The sequence below is a fragment of the Lissotriton vulgaris genome, unplaced genomic scaffold, assembly GCF_964263255.1.
Source record: "Lissotriton vulgaris unplaced genomic scaffold, aLisVul1.2 SCAFFOLD_482, whole genome shotgun sequence".
NCBI lineage: Eukaryota > Metazoa > Chordata > Amphibia > Caudata > Salamandridae > Lissotriton > Lissotriton vulgaris.
Window position 1 is genome coordinate 801,711 of NW_028251556.1, and position 17,194 is coordinate 818,904.

A 17,194-nucleotide genomic window follows, 5' to 3' on the forward strand; every position below is an offset into this window, starting at 1 on the left:
GGAAGCATACATCGCTCCGATTAGATCTGGCTTACAGTATTGGTGCTCTGCCTCTGATGAAGGTTTGCTATTCTTCTTGTTCTATATATTTATAACCTTTTCTTACCTTCAATAACTCCACATCCTGCTGCTGACACTTCAATTCCATCTCAGTAATCCAACTTCTTAGGACAAATTGCCGTTCTTCGAATTTGCTTACTGTCTCCTTGATGCTCTGCAGACTTTTCTTCTCTTCCTCCTCTAGGTTGCTGAGGTGACGAGATTTTTCCTTCTCCAAAAACATCTGGAGCTTCTCAAACTCATAAGTGATTTGCTCTCTCTGGCTCCTGAACATGGCCTGCAACATAAAAGCAAATCATCACGTTGCTAGCACCTCAGAAATATGTAATACATTTATCAAGGGACTCTGGGGCTGACATAGGTTTTCTTGTCATTCACTTTGTGATTGAGGGTCATCATATATGCCATACCGGAGACAGGGGTGTCCAGTAGGACAGCAGAGGGCATAGAAGTAGTTTTTCCCTACATGAAGCTCAGCTGTTCTGCTCTTGCTACACACTTTACAATACATGATAAATACAATACCAGATAAAAACTGACTTGAGACAGCAATCGGTTGCCTAAAAACCTCACAGCCTATGAATGTTCACTCATCCATGCCTGGCAACATTAGTGTTGGGTCTTTATTTTGTAGCAATTATACTCCTATGTTGATTGTTTAACGTGTTTTCAATAATCTTCATTTTATTGTGGGAGTTTAAGAGACAACCTAAATATTGTAACAAATAAATACCAGCAATTCTTTTTTTTCTCATTGAAATATCGCCTCAAAGCTTTTCTTGTGCCTCTCGCTCTTTGTTATGAAGACTCTTTAGGCATTAGGTTTAAACCTACAGACAAGTTGTCAAACATAGTAAATGCCTCAAAACCCATTCATTCATTTGCATGGGAAAAACTATTTACACACTTACTTTACATGAAGGGAACATGACATATCTTGTATCGTTGATACGGAGACCCATTTCCAATGAGTGGAGAAATATAATATTTTCTCAATGAATTCAGTTACACTAATGGTATGATTTAGAGAATGAGTGCATACACATCCCACAGGGTTTATACATTTTCCAAGGCTGGACTGTTCAGTGTACTTAACACTGCCTATCGAGCTATAAGTCTTGTTGATCTCTCAAAATTTCGCATGACAGCTCCCGCAAAAGAAACTGGTAGAACCAGCGCGTCAATGTTTTGGAGCCTTTGGAGAGAATGCTGTACACTTCCCGCGTATGCATGTATGTAGGACTAAAAAGAACTGGACATTCAAAAGCAGAAAGCTATTGCAATAGATTCAGGGTCTATAAAAGAAACATGGGGCATCTGTTTTAGTGGAAAAGATGTCATACACTATCAGAATTCACACGTTAGACAGTATCCATAACTGTACTAATCTGGCCAGAAATCTGACTTTTAACTTTGCTTTTAGAATGCCTCCAGAAGGTTTATCTTGCCTCTCAAATGTCCAGATGCAACGCACATAACTTTGCCACCAAGCAGGAGTAGGCCTACGAGAAGTAGAATAAAAGGAGCAAGTGCATACTGGGCATACGGTTGCATAGGACATTACTCGGAGTGAGGTGCCGGGTTTTTAGGAACCCGGTGGTGCCAGGGGTTACACCCGGGGACCTCCGAGTTCTCCCTGTTCCGGACCACAGAAACACAGAGTCTTCTAGTTGAAGTCAGAGATCGAGTTTTATTGGCTGCAACCAAGTAACATGTGTCCTAGAAGTACGACAGCACGGGCCGTAAGTTCTCAGGAGACTGTTCGTTTTTACAGAACCAGCCTTCTCCTTATATACATAAATAACAGCTGCGGGCAAGAATTCTTGGGTTTATGATATGGTTATACACATATTTCTATAACAATACAAAGAGCGAAGTCATGCTGGTCAGCACATATTTTGGATGTCCAGTTTGTGATGGATTACCCCGCCAGATCCAGAATTCCCATCAGATATCGATGAAACACCAATAAGGTCGGGCACCCTCCCATCATAAAACGGGTCATAAACAAGAAGCATGGACAGGTGTATGTGTATGGAAAACATGGTCTGTATGTAGTGAATGGTTTATGACATGTTGTGCCTAGATGATATCTTGCTCGGCCACTGGGCGAGGAGCTGCCCAAACAGGCTTGGCTGGAGGCAATGGAGTCAGCTCGGCCAGGTCATGGGGAAGTCAGCTACGGTGGACGTGTCCTTTTACATCAAACTTGGTCTTAATCAATTGACTATATATGAGGGCAAGTCGTAAGATGGATGCCGTTCACAAAATGGAGTCTGAGGGTTCGGGCGGAAACCATGATTTAAGGGTGCTAGCATCACTCAATCATGACGCAAATGCATAGGGGTAATGTCCTAATCATTACCGGTCCGTAGATACCAAATTCGTCATGGTACGACGATATTTTGTGACACGAGTGTTGGACCCCGGAGCTGGTGGAGCAGCAGGGTCCGGAATTACAGTACCACAGGAGACTTGGCTGTACTACACAGTGAGGGTGATGACCTCCGAGGGGCGGGCAGGCTAGTGGGTGGAGCAAGAAGGCAATATCGAGGTGGTTGTAAGGCTAAAGCTAAGGCTCTACCCCATCAAAGGGCAAGAGGCTTAGAACAGAGATTGAACCATATATCACATATTAACTGTTACAAATTACCATCTTTGGTGTGGGATTCGCCCAGATTCTATTACAAGATCGAAGGCTACTATTATGCTTTCTTTTCTTGCATTTATTTGAATAGCAGCCAAGGATAAACTACAGTTCCCATCATGCTTAGAGGGAAACAACAGTATGCATTCACAAAGGCAACAATCAATCAAGTAAAACTAACCCAAAAATGCCTTGACTAGAAGCAACAAGTCAAGCCCTGCATAGTGTTCTTCTTGTGGATTTCACTAGGGACCTTTTTATCCACTAATAGATTGAGCAATTGTCATGGTTACTGCTCCTATATTTCAAAGTTCTTGATCTGTTCCTGCGAGATAAAAGAGAACTTGTTGCTGCCAGAGAAGAAATGTACAGGGTTGCTCTTAAATGATTTGTTGGTGTATTTGTGACTGCATATTGTAGTTTTTCTCTATGTATTATGGAACTGTAGTGTATCTTGGCTGTAATTTAAATAAATGCATGAAAAGAAAGCATAAGAGGAGCCTCTGCGTCATTAATAAAAATCAAGACTTTGGGGTATATGCATTAAGGTAATCACTGAGATAACCAAATAGCGAATCCATAAAATTTGCTATTTGGTAATCGCAAATGCCTATGCATGAAGTATTCCCAAATAATGTTGCGAATCCTTAACATTCCCTAATAGCGATTCACAAATTGCAAATTGCTATTAGGGAATGCCTTCCCTAGAGTTTCAAGTTTATTTTATTATGTTTTGGAACTCCTGAGAGGTCTACATAAAAAGATACACAATACAAAGTACTCGTTCAAATGCAAAAGACATTTACAAATTTTACCAAAATACAAGATAATCAGCACAATATAGTTAAAAAGACCATCTAATAAATATCTAAGAAACTTTAAAAAAAGTTAAAAATGCTAAAACAGAACATTTCATTGGGGGGATTATATAAGGCGGGTAAGAAAGAGTTGGCAGTAAGAATGTTTAATTTCAAGCATATTTGTCCCAGCCACTTACGCCGAAATGATCGAAGTTCAGGACATATAAAGAGAACGTGTATACAGTCCTGAGTAAACAAATTACAAAAATTACAAATTGCCGAACAACTATACCACCTAGCCATGAGATTATTTAAGGGTAGCAGATCCTGCCTCAGGAGAAGCCAAAACCGCCGTATGCCGTGGGATAGGTTCCAGACGACATAGGGTTGCATATGCTTTATTACGCAAGAATCAGTAAGAGGAGAGACTTCCTTCTTTGCAAGAATGGACTCCCTGTCTAACCTAAAACTGAGATCCCACGAGGCTTGTTTCAGAAGTGATTTTAACTGGCCGGCAGACAGAGTAAAAAGCGTACTCTCCTCCAATTGTAGGAGGGCAACAGCCCTTCTAAAATTCTTTACAATTAAGGAGAACTCCCTTAGGGGGCCCAGCAATTCATTCTTCATCAAGTGTCTGAGAGTCCCCGCTTCCCCTCTAGCCAAACTGGCTACCCAACGCACTAACCCTGCCAAGCCCGGCACCCAACTACTACGGATGCCGAATTAAAGTCTCAGGGCTGCCACTGTGCAGGCGGTGTTGATAGAGGCTCCTTGAAGGACTTGGCACCATGTGTCTGAGTGGAGAGGCCGAACCAAATCTAACAGGAGAGGGGGCATAACTTTCTCCACAGCAAGAGCCGATCCACTTTATCGAACGCTGTGGAGAAATCTATAAACGCCGCAAAGACTCTTTCCCCACGAACCCTTACATATTTATCAGAGATTATCTGAAGTGCGGAAAGGTTGTCCAGGGTGCCATGTCCCTTACGAAAGCCTGTCTGTTCTAAGGGTAATATGTGACTCCTATCAACCCAATCATTGATCGAGTATAGGAGACATTTAGAGAAGACTTTACCAATTGCGTCGAGAAGGGCGATTTGGCGATAATTCTTGGGTACGTTCCTATCGCCCTTCTTAAACAAAGGCACCAATATGCTCCCTTTCCAGGACAAGGGAATACTTTTACTCATGAAGCAAAACCTAAATATGAGAAAAAGAATTTTACTCCAGGCGACTGAGTCCTGTTTCAAAACCGAGACCGGGAGCTCGTCAGGCCCCATTGCGCCAGAAGGGCGCAGTTCCTTTATAGCCAGTTCGATAGTAATCTTCCAATAGATTTCCCCTCTGAAAAAACTATCATTACAGGAACCCTCATACTGGGCCACCGGCCCATTACTGGCATATAAATCAACAACATAATTGACCCAAATTTGTTCAGATATGGGGATTGGACGGGGACTGACTCTTGTTCCACAGCCCTCCCCGATTAGAGACCAGAATAATCTTGCATGACCGTTGACTATGGCCTCTCGCAAATTGATCCATAAAGAATCCTCTTTTTCTTTTTTTATTTTTATCTTGACCCTACGTCTCCTTTTTAAGGGGACTATTTTGCGGTATCTTTCGGGGGATCTGGACAAATATTGTTCCCTCACCAGCTTATTTATTTCCCTATTTAGGAGGATGATGGATCTAGGGAGATTGGTCTTTTTTGTGGTCAGATTGGATTTTATTGCAACTAAAGTAACCTCTTCCATAAAGTCCTCAAAATGTAGTAATTCAGCCCCTGCCAGTTATGAAGATCTTTTACTGTTTTTTCCAGGATGTGCTCCAGGCCCTTCATGGCTTTTGAGTTCCAAAAACCTCTTCCTGTTTTATTACTAAAGTTGACAGAGTCTCCATTGAGGGACCAAGGGTCAACATTGGGAGGGTATATGGAGAGGGTTATAGTTATCACCTTATGGTCACTGAATAAAGTCTGAGAGACCGCCAGATCTCTCAGGAGGTAAAAGGCGCAGTGTTCAATGATAACGTAATCCAAGATTGATTCACTTTGATTGGATTTGTGCGTAAAGTTTGCCGGTGTATCGGAAGGAAGCCTTCCATTTGCTACAATACCCTCTGTTACGAACAGTTCTTCCAGGAGCAGTTTCCCTCTCTTATTTGTTCTGATATTAACTGGGAAAAGAGCTTGTGGAATTTGGAAGGATTCCTCTTTGAACTTGTTTCTAAATAGATCCAAGCTTGAGTTCGAGACTTTGCAGTTAAGATCTCCCAATAAAATTACATGGGGAGTGGGAACTATATCCTTGATTTGTTTAATAAAAGCAAAGACTTGTTCCAATACTATATTAAAACAATCATCGGGGGGATATACGCATTTATTATTACCAGGGGGTTCTTCTTTTCCACATTGTCAGGACTAAACAGTGTCACTGCCTGGAAAAGGTTACTAGGATCTAAGTGGTGGGAATAATTCCACTTTATCCGATTAGAGAGCAGGCACGCAATTCCCCCTTTAGCGTGCCCTCTCTTAGAGGGGGAAGCCCCTCCTTCCAGGACAAAATAATCCCTTCCCACAATCATTTTGTCCACACACCACGTCTCTTGAATGCAGATCACACTAGCCTTCAGGGAATAAAGATACTGCAACTTTTCGGGACTGTTATTAATTCCAGCAGCGTTCCAAGAGAGAATTTTTAAGCTGCTGCTAAAGATGAGAAAATAGTTTCGGGTTGTCAGTTGATTTACTTGAAAGAGCACCAAGCAACCAATTCCATTGCTGACTGTCCTCTGCTTTATTACTGTTTGTGGATAAAGAGGGAGGAGTTACATGTGTCACTAGCCGTTTAGATTTAGAAATGCATATCTTTAAGTCCTCAAAAATTATAGGAGGACTGGCTTGTCTCGAGGCCAGAGACCTCTTATCTGAGAAGCCATCTCTGCAGTTGGAGAGAAGAGGCATTACGTCAATCCCACGACTCTGAAAGCTCTCAGCCTGCTTCAGAATAAGGTTCACAATGAGTTTGGAATAGAACCTTACCCTGATGCACGACCCAGCCTCAGCTCTCAAAATAGAGACCAAATCAATGTCATTAGATTGGATTAACTTCAAAATCTCCATCTCTTTGAAGCATTTAAGAAGCAAAGTTCTATTCAGTATTAAGTCAGAATCAAAGAGAGGGAGGAAGTCTAATGTCAGCGTGTCTATACTTTCCACTGTGACATTTACCAAAGCTTTTTTAGAGCATACTGTACCTTCTACCGAGGCATAAAAAGAGGGAGCCGTTGGATTAAGGGCAGATGCTACGCTAGGAGCAGGTTTTATCATCTTCACTATCGGAATAAGATTCATTGACCTCCCCAAACCTATATTAGGACTTCCTAAATTGGGATTCGTACAACTGGAGATGATATCATTGTACTCTAAGGGGGGAACTGGAACGTCGTCTATTTGCGTGTTTGAACCCTGCCTCAGATTTCCATCTTCAATCACAGCAGAAATGGGGAGAGAGTTATTTTCATCACTCTTAATATGCGAGTCCGGGAAATCCCCCAAAATTATTTGTCTCTGCCTCTTTTTTCCATATCTGCGAATAGGTTTCCTCTTTTTTCCTCTAATCCTTTTAGGCTTTTCCATTTTTACTTTTTCCCCCTTCTCCTTAGTCTCTTGGACAAAAATAGGGAAGAGCTCTTTATCAGGTTTTAAATCAGCTGCTTCACCAGTTTCCTCTACCACTTCAAGATCAGAGTCCACAATACAATTATAAGCAGAAGATTTAGGGGCTGATCGTAGCTCATTTCTAATGGAAACAGCCGGGGCATTCAGGGCTGAATTATGAAAGGGGTCCAAGGGCTTAGTTCCTGGAGAAGTAACAGTACAGGATTTGGGCCCTAGCAAACCGACATGAGGATCTAAACAGGGTACCTTTTCCAAAGATTTATTTAATAGGACCTTCAGTATCTGGGTAACTGTTTCCAGGACACAGTCAGAACTACCCACAAATTTACCCAGCAACAATAATATAGAGGATAACAGATGTTCTAAAACAATCAGGGACTCGGAGATGGGTTTGTCAGATCTATCTGGACAGGGTTAGGAAGTTGGATGAATACCTGATATGTTCAGCTCGGGACTCTTTGAGATGTTGGACTGCAAGAATATGTCTTGGGATTTAACAGAAGGGGTACTACTGTAAAGTTGAAGGCCTGACGGGGTAGAGACGAGCAGGGTCTTAGTGGCCTCGAATAATTTCAAAGATCCATCTACTAAGTACCGCCCACAAAGCTCCAAATCAATATCTAGCAGTTGAGAGTCCTCATTACCTATTTCCCTTGGGTGGGACCCACCTGCTAGTTCATGTGTCAAGTTGATCCCAGACTTTGAAGAGATATTATGCTGCTGCACACACTCAACTCTGAGAGCGGGCGACTTAGCGTTATGGGAAGCAGTAAACTGTATTGGATTAATTCCCTCAAAAACCTGTGAGTTCTCAGCTAAATTATTTTCCATATTCGGACCCTCCAGAGCCAGCCTAGACGTCCTCACAGGGGAAGAGACGTCGCCAATATCCTTGTTTGCTGTAAGTTGCTCCGAGCCAGCCCCCGTTGTCGTATTCTTATCTTTAGACTTTTCCCATAAATGGAATAACTGACACTGGCCCTTTAGTTGCAGATTTTTGACTTCCTTATTTCAAAGTGGGTTAGATTTAGTCTTTGCACAAGACCTTCCTACCAAGAGTCTCCCTGAACAAAGCTTTTTAGCTGTCATGTTAAATTTTTAAAATCAGGGAGAAGCCAAATACAAAATTAAATACAGGCAAATAAGTAGATAAAATACCACTATGAAAAGTTTAAGCATAAAAAACTATATGGGGCTGAAGTTATCCAGAAAAGAGACAATGTCTATGCCAAAACGAGGAAACAAACAATATAGTAGAACAAACGAAAACAAAAACGAAAATAAGTGGGCCCAGCCCAGCCCAGCCTACTTCGGGCTCCCCGCGCGCTCCCGCAACGCGGGGAAGGTCCGTGATTTAAAGCGCCTCCGGGCGCAAGGCTGATGTGGAAGCGTACTGCCGATCAGGGACCGCAAAGGAGCCTGGTAGATGAAGTCCTGCTGTCCCCTCCTCGGCGGCCGCTAAAGATTGTGGAATGCGGCGGCGAGGGGACCAGCAATGCGGGAAATGCGGAGTGCTTCACAGCCAGGTAGAAGTCAATGCGCCCAAAGTTTAGTGCATACACCTAGCGAGACCAGCTGATCGGGTCCAGGCGAAGCAAGGCGAAGCTGAGAAAGGTGCCTCCATGCCGTACCCCCGCAGAGGCCCCTCCGGTTGACTCAGCACGAGATTGGCAAGGCACACCACACCCCTGAGGATCAGCCAACTTCCACCAGAGTCTTCAGGGAGGGGAGGTGCTCGGAGGTGCTCCAGGTGCAGGAGCCCGGGCGATTCCCTGCTCAGCACACACTGCACACACCGCACCAGAGGGCACGTGGCTGGTATTCTCGCCCGGGCACTAGCTGTACCTTCAGCCCAGCACAGCGTCCAGTACAGCCCAGCACAGGATCGCTACTATTGTGGCTCCAACAGTCAAGAGCGGTTATCCGGTGGTAATCCGAAGGTAACCCGGCTCCCCCCGCAGTCGCCAGTTGACGGAGCCGAGGTCGGAGCCACTTCCCCTTCACACGGCTCTCGAGGCTGCTCGGCTGCTCCGGAGCTGCGAAGGAGGAGGTGCCACAGTGAGCCTCCGTAAGTTTTCGTAGAGCTTCAATAAGCCTCAGTAAGCTCCAGTAAGCTCTGCGGCTCCCCGCGGATTCTAGCGGGGTTTTTCACGACGGCAAACAGCATTCACGGCAGACAATGATGAGCCGGTAGCCCGGTAGCCCGTTTTCCGCAGTGACCTGTACGACCTGCTCAGAACGGCGTTTCTGGCGTTCTAGTGGTTCCGATGAGCAGCTCTCTGGCGGTCTCTAGCGGTTCTCACACCAATCCCTCGGGGGGGATCTCGGTGCAGGACGGCTGGAATGGGGTCCTTGGGTACAGAGGCTCGATCGCTGCTTGTATACGAGTGAGTTGAGTGCGCGGTGGAGTATATCTACTAATCTGGCCAGAAATCTGACTTTTAACTTTGCTTTTAGAATGCCTCTAGAAGGTTTATCTTGCCTCTCAAATGTCCAGATGCAACACACATAACTTTGCCACCAAGCAGGAGTAGGCCTACGAGCAGTAGAATAAATGGAGCAAGTGCATACTGGGCATATGGTTGCACAGGACATTACTCGGAGACCTGGCTGTACTACACAGTGTGGGTGATAACCTCCGAGGGGCGGGCAGGTAGGCTAGTGGGTGGAGCAAGAAGGCAATATCGAGGTGGTTGTAAGGCTAAAGCTAAGGCTCTACCCCATCAAAGGGCAAGAGGCTTAGAACAGAGATTGAACCATATATCACATATTAACTGTTACAAATTACCATCTTTGGTGTGGGATTTGCCCAGATTCTATTACAAGACCGAAGGCTACTATTATGCTTTCTTTTCTTGCATTTATTTGAATAGCAGCCAAGGATAAACTACAGTTCCCATCATGCTTAGAGGGAAACAACAGTATGCATTCACAAAGGCAACAACCAATCAAATAAAACCAACCCAAAAATGCCTAGACTAGAAGCAACAAGTCAAGCCCTGCGTAGTGTTCTTCTGCCTTCCCTAGACTATCAACCCATCTCCTTACTGCCTGAAATAAGTAAATAAGCGGAGAACACCACTAATTCGATTTTATCGGCCTTTCTGGAAATCAATAATCGTCTTCATCCCACTCAGACAGAATTTAGATCTCAACAGGGCACCAAAACTGTTCTCCTTGCCGTAGTAGAGGAAACCAGGAAGATCCTTGATAACGGAGGCTGTGCGGCCCTAATTCTATTGCACCTCAGCGCAGACTTCGATACGGTAAAGCACCATCTGATAATCCAAAGACTCAGGGAGGCTGGATTGACCGGATTAGCAATAAAATGGCTACAGTCCTTCCTTCAAAACGGGGCCTTTACAGTCTTTGAAGAAGAATCCTCCTTGAAACAAATACCTCTGACATGTGGGGTCCCACAGGGATCTTCCCTTAACCCCACTAAGTTGAATGTTTACATTAACTCACTGGCAGAAACTGTATTCCCATTCGGTGTACAGATCGTCACATATGCGGACGATACCCAGTTAGTTATAGCCAGTAAGCAACACAACCAACATGGTCCTGATCTAGCCTCCTGCCTTGAGAAGGTTTTTAATTGGATGAACAATTCCTTTTTAAAACCCAAAGGATCAAAGACCGAACTCTTGCTCTTGGGGAAGTCCACCCCTCTAAACATTGATCTCCTCTGGCCGCCTAGGCTCCCCCCCCTGTCCCAAAAAAACAAATTAAAAGTCTAGGGGTCTGGCTTGACCATAACCTTGATTTCAAGGAACAATCACGCAAAGTGGCAGCCAGCTGCTATGGCCTAAGAATGATCAGAAGGATACTCCCGCTGTTACCCTTTGCCGCTAGAGGGCTGCTAGTCCAAGCTCTTATTCTATCACGACGACTATGCTAATGCTGTGTACCTGGGAGCCCCTCAGGCCACCATCAAAAGACTTCAAACAGCACAGAATTTTGCAGCCCGCATGCTACTGAATATTCCAAGACGTTCCTCAGCGAAATCCCCTCTCGCTTCCTTGCATTGGCTCCCTGTTCAGGAAAGAATTCAATTCAAGGCTCTGTGCATTACACATATGGCATATTCCGGAGAGGGCTCGCTTCTGATTCGTCCCTGGATCCAACCCTACTGGCCCAACAGCCCTTAGATCTGATAACAAAGGTTTAATCTTAGTTCTCAAGATTAAACGATCACGTAGTGGAGGCCGAATGTTTACATATAAGGCAGCTAGGCTTTGGAACAATCTTCCCCTCCACAAACGCTCTGAACCAGATTATCTCAAGTTCAGAAAACTACTGAAAACCTTTCTCTTTTCTTGATATCTTCACAGCGCTAGGATGCCCTCGGGTAACCACGCGCTTTATAAATGTTCCTTCCTTCATTCCTATGGGCCAACAGGCCCTTAGGAATGTTTGGAAATGCATTCGCAATTACAAAATTGGTAATCGCAAATTGCAAATGCAAATCCAAGGGTGCCTGGGGGCCTAAGGTCACCCAGGTACCCCCCAAAAAAGGAAAGTATGCACATGTGTAGCACACACATGCATGTGTATGCTACATAGTGCATTGAAAAAATGCATTTTTTCTGTTTGCACCCGGTAAAATGCTTGATGTATGTGCCCCTTTCCCTAAAATCTCAATTTTGCCTTCTTTTGCCAAACCTGTTTTTTTGTTGGCTGAACTCTGCACTTTACTCCTATTAACCAGTGGTAAAGTGCGTGAGCTCTCCCTCCCAAACATGGTACAGTTGGTGTACCCCTGATTGGTACATTTAATTTACTTTCAAGTCCCTAGTATAGGGTACTATATGTACCCAGGGCCTACCAATGAAATCCTGCTAGTGGGCTGCAGCACTCATTGTGCCACCCATTAAAGCAGCGCTGTTAACCAGGTCTCCGGCCTGCCATTGCAGCCTGTAGTGCAGTTTAAAACTGTCATTTCGATGTGGCAAAACATACCTTTTGCCAGGCCTAAGCCTGCCTTTTTAATACTTACAAGTCACTCCTAAGGTAGGCCCTAAATTTCAATAGGGCAGAATGCATTGCATTTACAAAGTAGGACATGTATGTTTAATGTTTTACATGTCCTGGCAGAGAAATATCTCCAACTCCAAATACCAATGTAGCTTTCTTTTACAGGAACACGGGAGCAAAAAAGCACTTGCACAGTGCTTATGCTGTTGTTCACAACCCGATTCTGTAGAAGGCTTTATCTTTAACAATTCAATAAGGCAGACACACACCCTATGCTGAACCTATATATGTCACACACCCTATGCTGAACCTATATACAAATTGGTGATAGGAAGGGGTCCCAGTAGCATAGGAACAATAACCACAAAAATAAAATAGAATCAACCAATCATAAATTAAGTCCACATTGTTTTATTCACAATGGGAGAGCATATTGAATATACAATATTTCAGAGCAATAAATTAGTGGTTTTCGCAGTGCCCCAAAGCAATGGAAAAAGGGGAGGGAGGTGTGTGATAGTGTGAGGAAGTAGTGAAAGAAGGAAGGAAGATTCTTAGGTGATAGTGTAATCAACAAATATATCTCATTTGTCTATGTTACAAATTATGTACAAAGAACAGGACCGTTAGGTTCATACAGCTGTTTCAAGCGAAAATCATCCTCCACAAGGTTCAATAAATGAAAGCAATAGGGCGTGGAGTTGATATTAAAAGGCAGATGGTTGTCGACGTTTCGACCCTCATATGTGCAGATAGTAGTAATCTTGCTTCCTATGCTACTGGGACCCCTTCCTATCACCAATTTGTCAACCCAGGTCCCCGTGACTTTAACTGGGTAAAACCCCCCTATCAATATCCGAACCTATATACAAGGCAGTTGGAGCAGGATGGTTTCTACTACTTGGTCTTAAGACTGAATAGGTTGACCGACACATGATGACAGTTCGATACATGTGTAACTTCCGTACAGTAAAGTTCTACGCTTTTTCCAGACAAGTGGTTTTAAGCACCTATATGACTGACAAAGGCTTCAACCACATTCACATTGAGTATTAAGCGCTGTTGACACAGAATGGTCACTTGTTTAAAGTAGAGAACTGAAACAATGTGTCAGAATTCTAACTGATGTTATAAGGTAGACACTTTTTTGTATAAAAGGACACTTGACTCTTGGTAACCCAGTTTTAGTATTTAAGTTTTTTATGGTTTTAACTATTTGTTCTAAAAATGTTTACTATGTTTCCTCATGCACTACTGACCATTGATGTGCGGATTCTTTTTTATCTACCTTAAGCACCAGCACACTAACGGTAGGAAAGTATTACATTTTAGATAGGAAATCCCAGTGAGAGTTTTGTGATTTGGTTTTCAGAAATGTGTATTAAACTGATGTATGTATCGTTTTCTTTGTAAATACTTTGATGTACTTGTTTTATTAATATTTTTATGGCCATATATTGGTCGACTAAACAACTATTACTACTACTGAAAAAAGGTCCAGTCCTTGTAAGTAACTTTTCACCATTGAATACATGATAACTAATATGAGCAGATACCAGATGAATCTCAAATGCCTAATAATAGTCCACAAGATAATTAGAAATATGTTTCACTGAATGAACAGGTGATGTACAAATATGGAGGAAATGGACACTTGTAACAATTCTAAACCATTGGTTAGAAATACTATGGTATCCTCAAAAAACTCAATGTGTGCTGGTAATGCGGTATATTTCTTTCATTCGCCCCTACATTGTAGTTTTGGCAGTTATCATCGGATACCATAGAGAGTGATGGGTGCCTGCCTCATCCAGAGGCTCCTCTGGTCTAGATTGCAGTGTCCAGAGATGAAGAAAGTGCCCCCAATAAAAAATAGGTTGAGTGCAAAAAAGAAAAGAAAAGGATAAAATAAGATCGACAACCCCAAAAAATTTTAATGGATTGGTGAAGATCTGTTGAGTAAAAGTGAATGGGTACTTGTACTAGATCGAGTAACTGGATCTAGAAGTGTGGATTTCCAAAATGTGTCGACATGTTTCAGCCCCCTTTGGCTCAACGGAGTCTGTGGGGCTTTCGTCAGGACAAATAGAACTGTGAAGGGTTGATCCCTACCTCGGGGGAACGACGGAGCACTATGGACTCTTATCCCTCCGGAACTACTCCTCTCTCTGTCTTCCCGCAGGCCCCATCGATAACACCGATACAAGACGGATTGGAAACGTCCCTCCATGACCCCGGAAGTAGGGTCGATAGTGAAGGACCGGAAGTGAACTCACCTAGTAGAGTAGAAAAGCCGACGACTCAAACGACTCGGGGTTCCCAACAGCGAGCTCGTGGCAGGAGTTGGCAGACCTCGGAGAACCAGCAGCGGAAGAACCGAAGGACCGGAAAGAAGAAGCAGACGAGGAAGACGTCTGGTGTGAGGACTGGTGGCGTCCTCAGGAGGTGGCTGGAGAGCGGCCGTAACTCACAGGAGAGTTACGGCGGGGCATGTGAGTACCTCGTTACCATTTTCCCCTGTTTCCACTGGTAGATGTGTACATAGTGTAAATAGTGCTCCGAACCACTTTCACTGTAAAAACGTGCACCAACACTGTATAGAATTGCGCACTATTTCTTCATCCCGTCCACGCCCGTGTTCACCCTCTACCCGTCTCTCCCTCGTCCCGCAACCCAACCCCGTCACGTCCTACCCTAACCCTCCACCCACAGCCCCGGTGTTGGTGACAGTATTGAGACAAGTTTTGTTACCCCTGGACTAATCGCCCTGTTTTCGTTCTCTTTTCCTCCGAGTGACTCACCGTACCTACACCACGGAAAGACGACCGCAGCCCAGCAGCAAACATCCCCACGAAGCCTTCCCGGACACCTCACCTCTACAACCCACCTGGATTTTCACCCGAACCTTCTCATCCACTGACCCGTGTTTCTTTTGTATGAACAATAAAGTTTTCGCTAATCATAGCGCACTTTATACGGCCTCCACGCCTGTTATTCCGGCCCGCCCTAAATCCCGCTCCACAGGTGGTGTCAGAAGTGGGATCGCCCGGAAGCATGGAGGCCGCAGTCAAACAACTAGCGGAAGGTCAGGAACACCTAGGAAAATTGATGGAACAATTCCTTAAAACTGCAGAAGATGACCGGGGACAACTGTACGATGTCCTAAAGGGTCGGGCACAGCTCAGGATAAGACACTTGAGAAACTTGCAACAGTCATCGGACAACAAAAACCGATGGCCTCTCTTCCCTCTGTTGTACTGCAGAAATACGTAGCGGGAGAGGATCCCGATTTCTTCTTTACGAACTTTGAACGTTTGGCACAGGCTGCAGCATAGCCCGCTGACCGTTGGGGCCATTACCTTGGTCCCCTACTAACCGGGGAACTACAGGCAGCGTATTAACAGGCAAACATACAAGGGGCAACACCGTACGAGGATATTAAGGCTTGTATTCTGGAACGGCTCGGAATTGATGACGAGACGTATAGGCTTCGTCTTCGTCAGGCTAAGGAGGGTCCACAAGAGAATCCCCGGGCGTTGTCCTTTCGGATAAAAGATTTGGCTAACCGTTGGCTAAAACCAGCCACGTCCAGTAAAGACGAGATACTGGCCAAGATTTATCTAGAGCAATTCCTCACCTCGCTACATCCTGCCACACAAAAGTGGGTGCGGCAACACGCACGACTTACTCTTGACAGCGCAGTTGAAATTGCTAGCGCATATAACCGAGCACAAGACTCCCAACGAGCAAAAGAAGAACATCCTCCACGACCGAGTCATGGCAGTCATGTACGGCCACCAAGACCTCCACCTGTGCTTCGCAAACCGGAGGCGATACCTCCAATGCCGTATCCAGTAATGCCGAGGCCGCCACAACCCGGTCCACAGTGTTATCATTGTGGAGGTTACGGACATATAGCCCGTATATGCCCCCAGAAAGAAGAGCCGATGGAAATAGGTGTAGCTAAAAACTACGTGTGTTTCAATGCTGACTCAGCTCTCCCACCCTTCCACTGTCCTATACAGATCAATGGACACAAAATGATGGCGCTTGCTGACACAGGCTGCAGACACAGCGTGTTACAACCCCAAGATCTCCCTCACTCTCCGGAACCTGTAACAGGAACTGTAGCCATCAAGTGTGTCCACGGAGACACGAAATGTTATCCAACAGCCAAAGTGTATGTACAACATCCCAGTACTAGCGGTAGTGCCTTGACTGTCGGACTGGTTCCGAATCTTCCCGAAGAGGCTATATTAGGTAGTGATTACAGTGGTCTTCCCCACCTCCTACAGGATACCACAGACTCGCTAAAGAAATGGTGGGCTGAAGCACCTTTCTCAAGAGACTCCCCTGCTACAGAACATTCACCAAAACCCTTGAAATCCAAAACCCAAAAGAAAAAAGAGAAAAGGGACTATTCTTTGGCCTGTCCTGCACAAACGGATACCCATCCCTGGGAGACCGACAGAGAGTTTCGAGCCGCCCAACAGGAAGATCCGGTTCTCCAAGATGCATGGGGACGGGCTCTTCCCAACGAGGATCCATTACAAGTAGGTCCTTATTTCTTCATAAAAAATGGACTCCTCTATAGGAAAGGGGGACCTCAGAAAAATGCACAGTTAGTCATTCCTGGACTATTTCGGGAGAAAGTACTCTTTTTGGCCCATAGTCATCTATTGGGAGGGCACTTCAGTGACGAGAAGACGGGGGAAGCCATTTTGGAGAAGTTTTATTGGCCAGGAGTATATGCAGAGATTAAACGTTACTGTAGGGAGTGCCCGGTGTGCCAAAAAAATAGTCGGTATAGACCTCCAAGGGTTCCCCTCCAACCTCTACCACTAATTGACGTTCCTTTTTCTAGAGTAGGAATGGACCTTATAGGCCCCCTCTTACCATCCAGGAGTGGATGCAGGTACGCCCTAGTACTAGTGGATTACGCCACTCGCTTCCCTGAAGCAGTCCCCCTCCGTCAACCGACAACACAGAACATAGCTAAAGCCCTTATTGCCATCTTTTCTAGAGTGG

The 17,194-nt window shown here is 44.6% G+C and overlaps 1 protein-coding gene across 3 annotated transcripts in view; it reads right to left on the reverse strand.

Annotated features, from left to right (window-relative positions):
* LOC147662848 (E3 ubiquitin-protein ligase TRIM39-like) overlaps nt 1-17,194 on the reverse strand; it is a 280,135-nt gene that overhangs the window by 192,495 nt on the left and 70,446 nt on the right. For all 3 annotated transcript variants that reach the window (XM_086950855.1, XM_086950856.1, XM_086950854.1), the window contains exon 3: nt 107-337. In XM_086950855.1, the coding sequence (XP_086806981.1) occupies nt 107-337 (231 nt within the window). The remainder of the gene's footprint in view (nt 1-106; nt 338-17,194) is intronic.